The 16,996-nt window shown below is 45.3% G+C and overlaps 1 protein-coding gene across 12 annotated transcripts in view; it reads left to right on the top strand.

Annotated features, from left to right (window-relative positions):
• Positions 1-16,996, top strand: part of GTF2I (general transcription factor IIi) — a 117,459-nt gene that overhangs the window by 89,557 nt on the left and 10,906 nt on the right. For all 12 annotated transcript variants that reach the window (XM_031665460.1, XM_031665458.1, XM_021935760.2 and 9 more), the window contains 10 exons: positions 1,150-1,221; positions 2,197-2,380; positions 3,956-4,014; positions 8,893-8,964; positions 10,184-10,367; positions 11,333-11,391; positions 12,117-12,191; positions 13,776-13,877; positions 15,138-15,203; positions 15,381-15,564. In XM_031665460.1, coding sequence (XP_031521320.1) covers positions 1,150-1,221; positions 2,197-2,380; positions 3,956-4,014; positions 8,893-8,964; positions 10,184-10,367; positions 11,333-11,391; positions 12,117-12,191; positions 13,776-13,877; positions 15,138-15,203; positions 15,381-15,564 — 1,057 coding nt within the window. The remainder of the gene's footprint in view (positions 1-1,149; positions 1,222-2,196; positions 2,381-3,955; positions 4,015-8,892; positions 8,965-10,183; positions 10,368-11,332; positions 11,392-12,116; positions 12,192-13,775; positions 13,878-15,137; positions 15,204-15,380; positions 15,565-16,996) is intronic.

The raw sequence follows: 16,996 nt of genomic DNA, 5'->3' as shown, positions 1-16,996 counted from the left end.
AAGCATTCATTGAATGTCCATGATGTACAGGACATAAGAAGGTTTCCTTTTAGAGCATGGAGCCATTTATATCATCTCTTGATTGTTAGATGTATTTGATTTTGTTTTGTTTTTTGAGACAGAGTCTTGCTCTGTCGCCCAGGCTGGGGTGCAGTGGTGCAATCTCAGCTCACTGCAACCTCCCGCCTCCTGGGTTCAAGCAATTCTCCTGCCTCAGCTTCCTGAGTAGCTGGGATTATAGGTGCCCGCCACCACGCCCAGCTAATTTTTGTATTTTTAGTAGAGACAGGGTTTCACCATGTTGGCCAGGCTGATCTCGAACTCCTGACCTCAGGTGATCTGCTCGCCTCGGCCTCCCAGGATTACAGGCATGAGCCACCGTGCCCAGCCTGTTAGATGTGTTTTAAAAGAAATAGAAATAGAATTGATTTTCTTGCGTGCTTTTGCTCTGGAGTGGAGTGGAGTGGGGACAAAACAGAATGGAATCACTGTTGATATTTAGTAAGATGGAAGGATTGCAGCAAGATCATATCTCTAATCTTCCTGTAGCAAGTGTTACCTGCTAGCTGTTCCTGAATACACTGAGTTTTGCTTTTTCCTAGCTTTAATGGATGTTCCGTTCTTCCTCTTTTGTACAGTGTCAGCATTGTTTTAGGAATAAATACATTCTACAATCTTAAGAATAATTAAGAATAATTTTATTAGTATGCTGTCTTTTTTGTTTGTTTGTTTTAAAGATAGAGTCTCACTCTGTTGCCCAGGCTGGAGTACAATGGTGCGATCTCAGCTCACTGCAACCTCTGCCTTCTGGGTTCAAGTGATTCTCCTGCCTCAGCCTCCCAAGTAGCTGGGATTACAGGTGCCTGCCGTCACACCTGGCTAATTTTTGTATTTTTAGTAGAGACGGGGTTTCACCATGTTGGCCAGGCTGGTCTCCAACTCCTGACCTCAAGTGACCCGCCTGCCTCAGCTTCCCAAAGTGTTGGGATTACATGCATGAGCCATCGCGCCTGGCCACAAATCTTAGAAATAATTTTAGTCACAGGAAAAGTAAAAGTTATACCTCTTATTTTATAGTAATAATATTTAATATTCAAAGTTAGTAAACCCATTAAATTGAGAAAACTTGTATTACTGTTATTTTGACAGTAAAGGAAGAATGGTATGCCAGAATCACTAAATTAAGAAAGATGGTGGATCAACTTTTCTGCAAAAAATTTGGTAAGTCTTGTTTTTTTAAATTACCACTTCAACGAAAATGTATTACTGCATAATGTTTTTTAAAATGTTGTTTTATTTTAGGAAAGTAAATACAGTGAATAGGACTCAGCTCTAGTATTCTCTGTTTTGTTTTTTTTTTGTTTTGTTTTTTTTGTTTTGTTTTTTTTTTTGAGAGGGAGTCTCGCTCTGTTCCCAGGCTGGAGTGTAATCGTGCTATCTCAGCTCACTGCAACCTCCTCCCGGGTTCAAGTAATTCTCCTGCCTCAGCTTCCCAAGTAGCTAGGATTACAGGTGCCCGCCACCACGCCTGGCTAACTTTTGTATTTTTAGTAGAGATGGGGTTTCACCATGTTGGCCAGGCTGGTCTCGAACTCCTGATCTCAGGTGATCCACCCGCCTCAGCCTCCCAAAGTGCTGAGATCACAGGCGTGAGCCACCGCACCCGGCCCCCATTCCATGAATTATTTGTGGGAAGTTATTTCCTTTAAAATGGCATGCTCATGAGGTTGAAGGGGTAAAGAACATTGATCTGGCTGCCATGCAGATGAAACTGTAGTCTGAAATGCGCCAGTTTGCCGCAGCCGATGGAGGAGGGTAATTACGGTCCTGAACAGTTAGTAGCAAAGGCTGCTTCCAGGTAGTATTTAGGTTGTGTCCTCTATTGTCCATGATGATTTTCTTTCTCTCTTTTCTTCCTAAGGATATTGAAAAACAAAGTTTCATCTTTTAAAGATCTCAGAGCTATTAAGATTGTCTTAGGACCAGGACACTTAACTCTGCCAAAATCTGGCTGTTGATGATCTGTCATCTCTACTTGTCTTTGCTGTATTAAGTGTATTCAATAGTTAATAAACATGTTTCTAGAAAGAGTTTTTTTCAATTAAAACAAAACTGACCTGTGCCTTTCTTTGGATTGTACTAAAATCTGATTTCCATACAAGTGTAGTCTCCTGAATTGCTTTGATTTTTGTCCAGCGGAAGCCTTGGGGAGCACTGAAGCCAAGGCTGTACCGTACCAAAAATTTGAGGCACACCCGAATGATCTGTATGTGGAAGGACTGCCAGAAAACATTCCTTTCAGAAGTCCCTCATGGTATGGAATCCCGAGGCTGGAAAAAATCATTCAAGTGGGCAATCGAATTAAATTTGTTATTAAAAGGTAAGATGATAATCTGCAGAAATAGTTGTGGTGTCTTCACTGAGAAGAGGTTAATTTGATGAAGAAGGGCCTTTTGTTTACCTTATCATGACTTCTTTATATCGACAATGAAGGCATTAATATTTAGATTCACTTAGTGAACCAGTATTTATTAATATAAGCATCAGATGTGCAAAACTGGGTCTAACAAGAACGCTGTCATTGGGGCCTTCATACACAGAAAAATGCACTGAAGGCTGGGCACAGCGGCTCACGCCTGTTATCCCAGCACTTTGGGAGGCCGAGGCGGGTGGATCACTTGAGGTTAGGAGATCGAGACCATCCTGGTAACACAGTGAAACCCCTTCTCTACTAAAAATACAAAAAAAATTAGCCAGGCATGGTGGCGGGTGCCTGTAGCCCCAGCTACTCGGGAAGCTGAGGCAGGAGAATGGCGTGAACCCGGGAGGCGGAGGTTGCAGTGAGCCGAGATCATGCCACTGTACTCCAGCCTGAGGGACAGAGCAAGACTCCATCTCAAAAAAAAAAAAAAAAAAAAAAAGGCCTAGCCTGGCCAACATGATGAAGCCCCATTTCTAGTAAAAATACAGAAATTAGCTGGACGCAGTGGTGTGAGCCTGTAGTCCCAGCTACTCGGGAGGCTGAGGTTGGAGAATTGCTTGAACCTCGGAGGCAGAGGTTGCAGCGAGCTGAGATTGTGCCACTGTACTCCAGCGTGGGCAACAGAGCGAGACTCCATCTCAAAAAAAGAAAAATGGAATGAAGTGTTATTGAGCATCTTTAGGGGAGAAGGCGAGGATGGCACACCCAGCTCAGTCACTTGTGCATCCGGAAGGACAGAAGGTGTTTCAAGTGAAGGAAATCATATGAGTAGGGGCAGGAGGTGGCGAGTACGCCCACATAGCCACATAACTCCCCCATCGTGTGTGGAGTGAGGAGTGCCACGTGGGCGTGATGGGGTTGCGTGGATCGGCTTGGGTGGGCAAGTAGAGGAAGGCCTCAGATCCTACGAAAGCAGAGGCAGTCACGAAATGGTCTGGAAGCAGATCCCTCTGAAAATAATTTGGATCTGCCCGTTAGAAAGGTAATTCTGGCTTGATTTTGAAGGGCAACACAGTGGGTAGTTTCGGGGCGGGAGTAGGAACAGAAGGCCTCTCTCCACTCATTGAAAGGATGTGGAAGGCTAAACCTTGCTTACTGCTTGGGGTCGTGCCTCTGTGTGCTTGTTGGGACTGAGTTATAAGGGATAGGAAATGTTTAGGATGCTATAGCAAGCTGCTTCTGGCTGTGCTAGACAGTTCATCTAAGATTCAGAAACAGAACTGAGCTGGTTTGGGGGAAAAGTGACTGTCACCTGTTTATCTTAAATATAAGATGACTTTGAAGGTCTCACCCGAATATCCGAAAATTGCCATTTTCAAAATAAACTCAAGTCACAGAAGTGATTTTTTCTCACTATAAAATGAAGGCAGAATGCACCATACTTAAAACGAACTGGCAATGCACAGCTGTGTGAGAAAGGCCCGTGAGTTTCTTCCAAATGCTTTATTACTAATATCAACTCTGTTTTTACAGACCAGAACTTCTGACTCACAGTACCACTGAAGTTACTCAGCCGAGAACGAATACACCAGGTAAACTAGTTGTGAAATCCTTTTTAAAAACACAGATCAGCCAGGCGCGGTGGCTCACGCCTGTAATCCCAGCACTTCAGGAGGCTGAGGTGGGCGGATCACGAGGTCAGGAGATCGAGACCATCCTGGCTAACACGGTGAAACCCCATGTCTACTTAACATACAAAAAAATTAGCCGGACATGGTGGTGGTCGCCTGTAGTCCCAGCTACTCAGGAGGCTGAGGCAGGAGAATGGCGTGAACCCGGGAGGCAGAGCTTGCAGTGAGCCGAGATCGTGCCACTGTACTCCAGCCTGGGCAACAGAGCGAGACTCTCTCAGAAAAAAAACAAGCACAGATCAATACTTTTTAAGCTTTTAAAAGTTCATCTTTTAAAATTATGGAAGTCTTCCTTTCCCCGCCTCCCCAAAAAATGGTCTGCAGAAGCTCAGTCCGGGCACTCCTTGATTTATCAATGTGAACACCTGCAGTGCATGGATAACTCAAGCTTTGACCGTAGACCACTGCTGTCCACGAGAAAGACAGTGTGCCCCACAAGTGCAAGCCACGCGTGTAATCGTCCATGTTCTAGTTCAGCCTGTAATCATTATAAAGAAATACACGAGGAAGTATTTCACGGTCTTTATTTCATGTTCTTTATTTAACAGTTGGCACATCTTTCATACTCACAGCATATTTCAGTTCCAAGTAGCCACATTTCAGACACTTCAACTGCCCGGGGATAGTACCTACTATATACATTTAGACCTTAATGTTTATTCGTATGTATCCTGTTCCTAAAATGGCAAAGACTGTAACTCTGACCTGCACACAAATATCACAGCCTAATAGGAAAGATCTAAGAAGTCTCTGTTCAATGAATGATGTTATTTTCTTTATTAGAGCTCTAAGTGTGCCTTTATTTCTTTCCTATCTTTTTTTTTTTTTTTTTTTTTGAGATGGAGTCTCACTCTGTTGCCCAGGCTGGAGTGCAGTGGTGTGATCTCAACTTACTGGGTTCAAGCAATTCTGCTTCATCCTCCCAAGTAGCTGGGACTATAGTCGCAAGCCACCACACCTGGCTAATTTTTGTATCTTTAGTAGAGATGGGGTTTCACCGTGTTGGCCCGGCTGGTCTCAAACTCCTGACCTCAGGTGATCCACCTTCCCTGGCCTCCCAAAGTGTTGGAATTACAGGCGTGAGCCACTGCACCTGACCTCTGTCTTTTTGTTTGCCATTGTGTAATGTCAGAGTAAGTGACCACAATTTGTAGATCATCAACTACCTTAGGAACTTCTGTTGTCAAGAACCCATAAATGGCCATACCCTGGAGTGTGAAGGTTTCTGTTGTCAGGAAGTAAGTGTTTGGAATCAAGTATGAAATTTTTGTGTGTATCAGGTGTTTACAGATTTGTGCAGTTAAACATGCTCATGAATACTAAGGCGAACAAATGTTTCAAGTTGAGTTCATGGCTGTGCCCTAAAATACAGCTTCTTGAGCTCTTACAGTACCTCGTGGCCATTAGTGAAGGTCAGTCAGTGTGCCAAATAGATGTTGTGTGGATTATGGCATGGAAAGTGGCTGAGAAATTCTGTAGTAGGGTCACAAAATTATCTTGGTCCAGGAGTCCTGCAGTGGAGAAGATAAAAGTCAATACTTAACTCATAGGTTACCTCAGCATGCTTTTAATTTGGTCAAGGAATCAAAGTATTGGTGAAGAATTGAAGATTGGAAGTGACACATTTTTTGCTCAGGGAAGTAATGGAGAAAGAAAAATCTTCCTGGAGGTAGATCTTCAGTTTGGATTAATCGGAACGTGATGAAACCTGTAGAAACCCTCATTTCTCAAGACAAAGCTCAAATTCAAGGTTGTGAGGAGTGCAGTCACTGCTTTTGTTAGGGGCGGTTTTGACAGTGACTGCAAAAACTGAGAATGCGAAGCCTGTATTATATAAAGAATGTGCAAGCACCATAGAAGTCACTGCAAGGATTGGGTACTGGAGCAGTGCCGGACCGCCATCATCACCAGAGTGCAGCAGCCGTCACCAGAAGGAGAATCTCCACTCTCGCCATCACTAACAGCACTTGACTTTGTCCCATTCATAAAAAATCTTGGAAGGAATTAGAGGTGCTTGGTGGTTCCTCATTTCAACACCTTACTTGGCCTGCCTGTGTGGAACATGCATTATGAGTCTTTGGACAGGACAATTCAAGTCACAGACCACATGACAAAAGAATTTTGTGGCCATCGGAATTGTCTGCTTAAACCCACCATAGGTGCACATTGTCCTCAGCTTGGTGAAAGGGAGATGTCACACACGAGAAGGCAGTGGAGCAAGGCATGTGATGGAGTGGGAGGTGGCACCTGGCTCTGTGAGGAGGCCGTGAAGTCCTGCATGGGAGGAGCAAGGTGGGGAGTGGGGAGCAGGGCAGAAGAGGAGGCTGAGCAGGTAATAGAGGCGCTCGACCTTTGCAGAGGAAGAGTCCGAGGTCTTTATTGGTGGTATTCAAATGTGGTTCATACCAGAGGTATTTTCTGTGGCTGACTGGACTACTATGAAATCCACAGGGAAAAAACAACTCACATTCAACCCTTGAGATGCTAAGTTTTCTTTTAAAGTAAAGGAAATGCTACAAGATTTTCTGAAACCACCAACCTTTAGCGATAACGTCAGACATTCTCCAACATTTTCCAGCAGTTTGTCAGCAATCAGAGATGACCTCCACACCGAGGCGAACCCTCCACCCCCCTCGACCCCTTTCCTCTTTCTCTTTCCCTCCTTTCCTCATCCAGGAACACTCCAGTCAAACTGCAGTGTCTCCAAGTTGACCTCCATCCTCATCCACACCTGAACATTCTGTCCACATCAGTGATATTCTACATGTCTTTATAATAACTTTTTTTTTTTTAATTTTTCATGTTTAAAAGGTAAGGGTTGTCTTCTGTGTGGGAAAACATGCCCCACTGTCACTGTGGGTGATGCTGAGTGACATCTCCTAGGTCTTTTACCATTGCTTCCTTTTTTTTTTTTTTTTAAGTGATGTTTCCTTTTATGTCCGTTGCTTTAAGCCATTTGTGAAATTACAGTGATTTCTAGGGTGGGGACAGAGGGAAGGCGGTGGTAAAAGTCAGTGGTGCTGTGGCCCAGTTAGCTGGAGGAGGTTTGGGGCAGGGCGGCCTTCACTGGGGCACCTGGAGGAGCACGGACGGCCCTGCGGGCAGGTGGGTGAGTTCTGAGAGCTGGAGGGCTGGTATGCAGTGTCCTTCATGGTTCCAGCTTGTGGCCTTGATCAGGCCGTCACCTGCAGTGGCCACTGAGCTGGTGATGAACTCCACTGCCCTGGAGTTGCCCTTGGCAGAGATGATGGCCACTGCCCTCTGCTGCTCAGCCTTTGCCACCACGGATCTGGCCCTTTCCTTCCTGCTGAGCCACCTCTTTGGTTCCACTGCTTCTACCAACTCCTTCCTGAAGGTCAGATCCAAGGTCATAGCATCCAGGAGGACCCTGAAGGTTGCTGCTTGCTCTGAAGTCTGAAGGTCAGATCCGAGGTCATAGCATCCAGGAGGAGCCCGAAGGTTGCTGCTTGCTCCGAAGTTAATTGCTCACCTGTCTGGAGCCCAGCTCTCCCTGCGTGATCAGTTCTCCAGCGTCAGCCCAAGCCACCCCCGGCTTGAGGAGCTCTGCGGTGATGGACGGCAGCACACTCTTCATTGGCTTCTCCGGTAATTGGAAGATGGGAGAACCTGGCCGGCAATAGGCGGGAAGAGGACGCCCAGTGTGATGGTGACAATCTTTGCTCACGGTGATGACTGACACCTTATGTGGTCAAGAGCAGCAGTCAAAGATAATTGGCTTCTTTTCCCATGGGATGAGAAAGTGAGTTCCTTCCCCTATCACAGTGTCCTGAATGCCATGGAACTGGTCGAAGATGACAGACAGCTCTCTGTCCAGCATCACATCGTAGAAGGCAGAGTTCCTCACGCCTCCTGCAGCAGCAGCTAAGGCCAGGCCAGACTTGGCAACTGTGTTTCCGTCTGCTGGACCCACTCAGGCCTCTGTCCACTCTGGCCCCACGTGAATTCCATCCCTTTATCATTGATTTCTGATGAGAAAAGTCACTTTGATTAGTGAAGTGTTGCTTTATGTGGATTTTTAGGCACACATCTGTTAGATAAAACAAGGATTGCCTGTAGAGAAAGCAAATAAAAGCAAAGTCCCTCGTGTTGAAACTGGTGTGGGAGCCCTTGAACCTTACGCAGCTGGCCTCCCTGCCCTGACCAAGTTCACTGAGGGACTTCTCCAAGGAGGAATGTGTTAGAAGCACTGATTTTGAGCACTCTTTCATGTGGACAAATTTCACTTTATTTGCAATGTCAACTTAAATTTAAATTCTGTCTTTCTAGGCCGGGCACGGTGGCTCATGCCTGTAATCCCAGCACTTTGGGAGGCCGATGTGGGCGGATCACTTGAGGTCAGGCGTTCAAGACCAGCTTAGCCAACATGATGAAACCCCATCTCTACTAAAAATACAGAAATTAGCCTGGTGTGGTGGCAGGCACCTGTAATCCCAGCTACTGGGGAGGCTGAGGCAGGAGAATCGCTTGAACCCAGGAGGCGGAGGTTGCAGCGAGCCGAGATCACACCACCACACTCCAGCCTGAGCGTCATAGTGAGACTCTGTCTCTAAATAAATAAATAAATTCTGTCTTTCTGCAGTTTTTCTGATATTTGGCAAGTACCGGAAATTATTCTTTTCCTTAAGACCCCAAATTTTGGCTTTTAACAAAACTGAATTAAGAGAATCACTGCAAACAAGGGTACGTTCTAGCGAAATCCATTCTGATTTGCCACAGCACTGATAAATAACAGTTAATGGGTTTCTTTTTGTTTTCCAGTCAAAGAAGATTGGAATGTCAGAATTACCAAGCTACGGAAGCAAGTGGAAGAGATTTTTAATTTGAAATTTGGTAAGTAAAAGCCAATATTTATGTCTTTAATAACATATCAACGAAGGGCCATGTCTGAATAGAGGTATGGAAGTTCAGGACCAACCGGGTGCAGTGGCTCACGCCTGTAATCCCAGCACTTGGGAGGCCGAGGTGGGCAGATCAGGAGGTCAGGAGATCGAGACCATCTTGGCTAACACGATGAAACCCCATCTCTACTAAAAAAACAAGAACATTAGCCGGGCGTGGTGGCGGGCGCCTGTAGTCCCAGCTACTCGGGAGGCTGAGGCAGGAGAATGGCGTAAACCGGGGAGGCTGAACTTGAGCAGTGAGCCGAGATCGCGCCACTGCACTCCAGCCTGGGTGACAGAGCGAGACTCTGTCTCAAAAAAAAAAAAAAAGTTCGGACCTAAAGAAGGAAGGTCCCAGAAACTGGGTTTCTGTTTCTTTCTACCACTGCACTTGCTACTGAAACCAAGCAGATGACTTCATTTCTCTCGGATTCCGCTTTCTCACGTGTCAGAATGGGAGAGGAAGGGAGGCGTTGGGATAAGTCTCAGTTCCACTGTTTGTGCTTCTCATCTGGCTAACACCCATGTGGCAAATAGGTTTCATCATTTGTTTCAGCTTAGATTTGTTGACAGCGGTTTCCTGGAGTGCTGTCTTGAGAACGATTCTGAGGAGGCTCAGCAAGAAAGTGTTTCAGTTGATTGGGTGTGTCTGTCATGGAGAAGGAAGTAAGGAGTGGGCAGTGCTAGCAATATTCCCGGGGCACTCCTATCCATTATCTCAATACCTGGGGTTGACGTTTCCTGTCCCAGATCAGGAGTCCTGACTACCCTGCCTCTGACCACTCGAACTGAGGCTTAGCTGTATCGTAGACGCCACCCGTTTGTGAACAGACACCCTGCTTCTCGATGATAATGCAAAGACCAGCAGGGGCCACTGCTGTGTGGAATGGCCTTCGGTCATTTCTGCCCAGAGCACAGAGGTCATTTTCACTAATAACGTAACTCTCCTTTTGATTGAAAGTGTTAAAATGTTCCTCCTAAAAGCACTTATTTTTTAGGCTCGTTCTTCAGATTTGCCCCATATCCTAAGCAAAATGCCTTCAATATGAAGTGGATATTGCTTGATCGTAGGCAGCTTGTCCATACTGTACTCGAGAATGTAGATGCAAAGAAAAGAATGTCTGTGTCAAATGTTATCCTCCGCAACTTATGTTCTCTTGCGCTTTCAGCTCAAGCTCTGGGACTCACCGAGGCAGTGAAAGTACCGTATCCCGTGTTTGAATCAAACCCCGAGTTCTTGTATGTGGAAGGCTTGCCAGAGGGGATTCCCTTCCGAAGCCCTACCTGGTTTGGAATTCCACGACTTGAAAGGATCGTCCGCGGGAGTAATAAAATCAAATTCGTTGTTAAAAAGTAAGTTCTTTTGCCACTGTAGTCGTTTCTGGAATTAAAACAGTAAAATGACACTTCCGTTACAATGTTTCTCAAGCTGGAGGTGACAGGCGTGGCTGTTAAGTCCTTGATGGCAAAGCCTGGCTGTAAGCTGCAGTCCTGGTACTGTCCATGGCCTCTGCAGTCCCCCAGCCCATACTCAATCATCTTCGTCAGTGCAAGGAAAACGGTGACGACAGCCTCCGTGGCGTCACTGCGTGGCCTCGTGGGGACTCGCAGTATGCCTGAATGGAAGTTTAATTTGCTGGCTTTTATCTGCTCTGTTATTCCTGGTCAATCTTGAGAGCAACTAAATATCAATGATTGAGTTTTTTTCTTTCTTTTTTTTTTTTTCTTTTGAGACGGAGTCTTGCTCTATCGCCCAGGCTGGAGTGCCGTGGGGCAATCTCGGCTCACTCAAGCTCCGCCTCCTGGGTTCAAGCAGTTCCGTGCCTCAGCCTCCCAAGGACCTGGGGTTACAGACTTGGGCTGCCACGCCTGGCTAATTTTTGTGTTTTTAGAATAGACAGAACTTCACCGTGTTGGCTAGACTGGTCTGGAATTCCTGACCTCAGGTAATCCACCCGCCTCAGCCTCCCAAAATGCTGGCATTACAGGCATGAGCCACCATGCCCGGCCTAATGATTGATTTTCTTATCTACATTTCTGCAGAATTTTAATGGCTGAAGAAAGTACACTAGTTTTTTTTCTTTTTTCTTTTTTTCATGAAGAGAGTCATTTATTTGCTCTTCATAAAATGGCTTACTAGGCACGGGAAGGAAAAATCAGGGTCTTTTGTCCGCAACACTAGGAATTACTGTTGTGTTACAGGATGATTCTGTGAACGCCTTTAGAAAAAAACAACCCTGGTCACATCACGACCGTTTTACTGGCTGTGAGACCACCACTGTACTGGCTTCTGTAACATTTCTTGGTTTTCTTTCTAGACCTGAACTAGTTATTTCCTACTTGCCTCCTGGGATGGCTAGTAAAATAAACACTAAAGGTAAGAGGTGACGTGTACTCCGTATCCTATTTGTGCGCATTAAGACACCCTTAATCCGCATTCCTTAAATCATATGGAATCGGCCGATATCTTTGTGGGGCTCGTAGTTGTTTACTTTGCTTTTTAAGGTATTTTGTTTTATTTTATTTTTATTTATTTATTATTTATTTATTTATTTATTTTTGAGACAGAATCTCGCTCTGTTGCTCAGGCTGGAGTGCAGTGGCGCAATCTCGGCTCACTGCAACCTCCGCCTCCCAGATTCAAGCCATTCTCCTGCCTCAGCCTCCTGAGTAGTTGGGATTACAGGCACGTGCCACCAGGCCCCGCTAATTTTTGTATTTTTAGTAGAGACGGGGTTTCACCATGTTGGTCAGACTGGTCTCAAACTCCTGACCTCGTGATCCACCCGCCTCGGCCTCCCAAAGTGCTGGGATTACAGGCATGAGCCACCGCTCCCAGCCTAAGGTATTTTATTTAATGGACTTATTTTTCTTTTTAAAAAAACAAAAACATTTCATTGGAAATGTCACATTTGCAATCCTAGTTCATTCATGTTTTCACAGCTTTGTTGAGCCCCTGTGGAGGATTACACTACAAGTTTAATTCTACATTTCTTTGAAAAGAGCCAAACTGTATGAATTTTAATACTCTGCTCTTATAAAGCATCTCCTTCTGTATTTTTTTCCCTACAATATACAAAAGGAAATCTGCTTATTTTACAGCTTTGCAATCCCCCAAAAGACCACGAAGTCCTGGGAGTAATTCAAAGGTTCCCGAAATTGAGGTCACTGTGGAAGGTAAGGGCCAGTCCTCGGTATGTTTCTGTTCATTCTCTAGTTAGTACTGATTGTGTCAGTTCACTAGCTATGTGTTTATACGGATGACGTTAGCCAAACTAGCTTTACCTGTGAACAGCTGCCTGTGATAAAGCTACATTTCTGAATGTTTCTCATTGAAAATTTTTAAACCATTAATAGAAAAAAGATAACATGGATCACATCATAAACTGCTCCCAAGAAAAGCCCTAAAATGCTTTTCCTTTATCATAACAAATAAGGGTGCAAAGTCACGTGGAATGCTTTATCTTGTTTTTTCCTCTTCATTTTTTTTCTATTCTTTTAAGGAAAGAAAGTTTCGGGGTGGTTTAAACAGCAGTGCTTTGAATGGAAGTCTTTTCTTTTTCTTTTATTTTTTTTGGAGACAGAGTCTCGCCTTCTTGCCCAGGGTGGAGTGCAGTGGCACAATCTTGGGTCACCGCAGCCTCAGCCTCCCAGGTTCAAGTGATTCTCCTGCCCCAGCCTCCCAAGTAGCTGGGATTACAGGTGTCCACCACCAACTCCTGATAATTTTTATATCTTTAGTAGAGACGTGGTTTCACCATGTTGGCCAGGCTAATCTTGAACCCCTGACCTCAAGTGAGCCACCACGCCCAACTGGTTCTCATCTTTTCAGGCTCACAGTGTTAAAATACTGCACACAATACTAAAGACAATCTCCAACCAACAGTCAAGTATGGATATTTCTTCCATCTCTTCATAAATGCAGAAGGAAATCACTGCATTAGGATCATCCTCTATATCCCAGGTGTCAAGTTTTTAAGTAAGAGTTTGCAGTACTGGTGTTGAGTGGCGCAGAAGTCCCCATTTAGTCATCTGGTATCCTTTCAGAGAGCCTGCTTTCTCCTATGACAGCCAACAGGCATCCTTGGGCAACTTACACCCGATTAATTATTTCTGTTAAAAAATGCCAAGAATTAAAAATATACTGAACCCTTGACTTTCCTCCTTCTGGAAAAGATCAGAGGAAGATCTCTCTTATATACAAGATGCCAGCCTTTCCTGAAGGGCAGATCCAGGTTCACGGGGCCTGGGAGGCTTTAAGAATATAAAATTAGGACCGAGCGCAGTGGCTCTCACGCCTGTAATGCCAGCACTTTGGGAGGCCGAGGCAGACGGACCACCTGAGGTTGGGACATCAAGACCAGCCTGACCAACATGGAGAAATCCCATCTCTACTAAAAATACAAAATTATCTGGGCGTGGTGGCGCATGCCTGTAATCCCAGCTACTCAGGAGTCTGAGGCAAGAGAATTGCTTGAAAACAGGAGGCAGAGATTGTGGTGAGCCGAGATTGCGCCATTGCACTCCAGCCTGGGCAACAAGAATGAAACTTTGTCTCAAAAAAAAAAGAAAGGAAAAGAAAAATGGGTTTCTGTGGAAATAGAGAAATGGTTTCTGTGGAACTTGCAGGATGACAAGAATACACATTTCAATTTGAACCTAGGTTTGTTTTCTGGCACAGGCTAGACTTGAATATCATAACCTGGGGACACTTACGTCATTGAATGTGTGTTGATTATCGTTATTTTTACTCTCCTTTAGGCCCTAATAACAACAATCCTCAAACCTCAGCTGTTCGAACCCCTACCCAGACTAATGGTTCTAACGTTCCCTTCAAGCCACGAGGGAGAGAGTTTTCCTTTGGTAAATATGCGTTTTATTTTTCTTTCTTTCATCGTTTTAAATAGAATAAGTTAATCATGTTTCCTTTTGCCAGGTGAATTGTTCTTATTGGTGAGTCAGTATATATCCGAGGTTAAAGGAATAGCCCATAGAGCCAGGCTGCCTGAGTTTAGATCTGAGTTCAAATCCGAAGCCACTTAGGCAGGCGAATGCACCCTGCTTCATTTTCCCTTTGTGCAAAATGGTAATAACATTACTTTCTTTCTCATGAGGTTATTATGAGGATTATAAATACTGTCATTTAAAGTACTTAGAACCATACCTCGCATGTAGTAGACACTATAAGTTATGAGGGCATTTTGGGGGTTTTCATTTGTTTTTTCTTTATTTCAGCATTTGTTCACTTACTTGTAGTCAACATAAAAGCAATGTACTAAAACAGTTTGCTTATGTATCAGGACTGGAGTAGTTGTCAAGTCATATCGTAGTAAAAGATTATGCGTTTTTCATTTCTTCTTAAAGTTGCACAAATAAGGCCAGGCGCGGTGGCTCACGCCTGTAATCCCAGCACTTTGGGAGGCTGAGGCGGGCGGATCACCTGAGATTGGGAGTTCGACACCAGCCTGACCAACATGGAGAAACCCCGTGTCTACTAAAAATATAAAAGTAGGCCGGGCGCGGTGGCTCAAGCCTGTAATCCTAGCACTTTGGGAGGCCGAGACGGGCGGATCACGAGGTCAGGAGATCGAGACCATCCTGGCTAACACGGTGAAACCCCGTCTCTACTAAAAAATACAAAAAACTAGCCGGGCGAGGTGGCGGGCGCCTGTGGTCCCAGCTACTCGGGAGGCTGAGGCAGGAGAATGGCGTAAGCCCGGGAGGCGGAGCTTGCAGTGAGCCGAGATCTCGCCACTGCACTCCAGCCCGGGCGACAGAGCGAGACTCCATCTCAAAAAAAAAAAAAAAAAAATATATATATATATATATATATATATATATATATGTAGCCGGGCATGGTGGCGCATGCCTGTAATCCCAGCTACTCAGGAGGCTGAGGCAGGAGAACTGCTTGAACCTGGGAGATGGAGGTTGCGGTGAGCAGAGATCGCGCCATTGCACTCCAGCCTGGGTAACGAGAGCGAAACTCCGTCTCAAAAAAAAAAAACAAAACAAACAAAATAAAAGATGCACAAATAAGATGAAACATTCCCGTCTCTGAGCGTGTATTGATGAGTACCGTGATAAGCATTGCAATTTAACTATCTTATGTTTTATATACAGAGGCCTGGAATGCCAAGATCACGGACCTAAAACAGAAAGTTGAAAATCTCTTCAATGAGAAGTGCGGTAAGTCTATTTTGAAACATTCTTACTGCAGCGCAGGGTGCCTTCATGGGAGTAGAAGGGAGCAGAAGGGGATACTGAGCGTTGGAGTGTCCCAGTCATTGGCAACGCGTGGGTTTTTCAGGCTTGAGTGGCGTCATTTCGCCCATGTTCTGTTCTGTGTACGCGGCTGTTTTGCAGGGGAAGCTCTTGGCCTTAAACAAGCCGTGAAGGTGCCGTTCGCATTATTTGAGTCTTTCCCGGAAGACTTTTACGTGGAAGGCTTACCTGAGGGTGTGCCATTCCGAAGACCATCGACTTTTGGCATTCCAAGGCTGGAGAAGATACTCAGAAACAAAGCCAAAATTAAATTCATCATTAAAAAGTAAGGAAATTGGATGAAGTGGGATTAGCATGAGTTGATCGTGTTTCACACTGGGAAATGGGTATGTGGGTTCATGTTTGTGGCAGGGCTGAATGAGCTCTGGAGTCAGAAAAACTCCTTTTTATGCTGCACTCTTGTTTATGTTTAAAACTTTCCGGCCAGGTGCGATGGCTCACGCCTGTAATCCCAGCATTTTGGGAGGCCAAAGCGGGTAGATTACCTGAGGTCAGAAGTTCAAGACCAACCTGGCCAGCGTGATGAAACCCGTCTCTACTAAAAATACAAAAATCAGCTGGGCGTGGTGGCACGTGCCTGTAATCCCAGCTATTTGGGAGACTGAGGCAGAAGAATCACTTGAACCCGGCAGGCAGAGGTTGCAATGAGCCAAGATCGTGCCATTGCATTCCAGCCTGGGCAGCAAGAGCAAAACTCCATCTCAAAAACAAAAAAAAAAGAAAAGAAAAATTTTCCCTATGCTGCTAGTAGAAGGGAAGGAGGACTCCAGCGTACCAGAGAGATCAAAAAAAAAAAAAAAAAGGAAATTTTCCTTATACTGCTACTAGGAGGGAAGGAGGGGACTCCTCCATACTAGAGAGAGAATGACTTTTGGTTGCTGAATGTTGTTACTGCTTGATGCTGAGGAATCTCGGCAGCTGTTCAGTTTTTTTTTTTTTTTTTTTTTTTGAGACGGAGTCTTGCTCTGTGCCCCAGGCTGGAGTGCAGTGGCGCGATCTCGGCTCACTGCAAGCTCCGCCCCCCCGGGTTCACGCCATTCTCCTGCCTCAGCCTCCTGAGTAGCTGGGACTACAGGCGCCCGCCACCTCGCCCGGCTAATTTTCTTGTATTTTTAGTAGAGACAGGGTTTCACCGTGTTAGCCAGGATGGTCTCGATCTCCTGACCTCGTGATCCGCCCGTCTCGGCCTCCCAAAGTGCTGGGATTACAGGCTTGAGCCACCGCGCCCGGCCAGCTGTTCAGTTTTCTAAAGTCCTTTTATTTCTCCAAATTAATAGAATATTTTTAATTTCTCCTGTTTGCTCGAACATCTGTGGATTAGGCTAACATGATTGAAATAGATAGGAATGGGCCAGGTGCGGCCATAAATCCCAGCACTGTGGGAGGCCAAGGCGGGCAAATCACTTGAGGTCAGAAGTTCGACACCAGCCTGGCCAACATGATGAAAACCCGTCTCTACTTAAAATACAAAAAGAAAAAACAATTAGCCAGGTGTGGTAGCAGGTGCCTGTAATCCCAGCTACTCGGGAGGCTGAGGCAGGAGAATCGCTTGAACCCAGGAGGTGGAGGTTGCAGTGAGCCGAGATTGTGCCACTGCACTCCAGCCTGGGTGACAGAGTGAGACTCTGTCTCAAAAAAGAAAAAAAAGAAATAAGAATAATTGGAGTTTTATAGTACATGCTAATGTGCATGAATTA

Source organism: Papio anubis, chromosome 4 (genome assembly GCF_008728515.1).
Source record: "Papio anubis isolate 15944 chromosome 4, Panubis1.0, whole genome shotgun sequence".
NCBI classification, from domain to species: Eukaryota; Metazoa; Chordata; class Mammalia; order Primates; family Cercopithecidae; genus Papio; species Papio anubis.
This window is presented reverse-complemented; position numbering and strand designations above follow the sequence as displayed.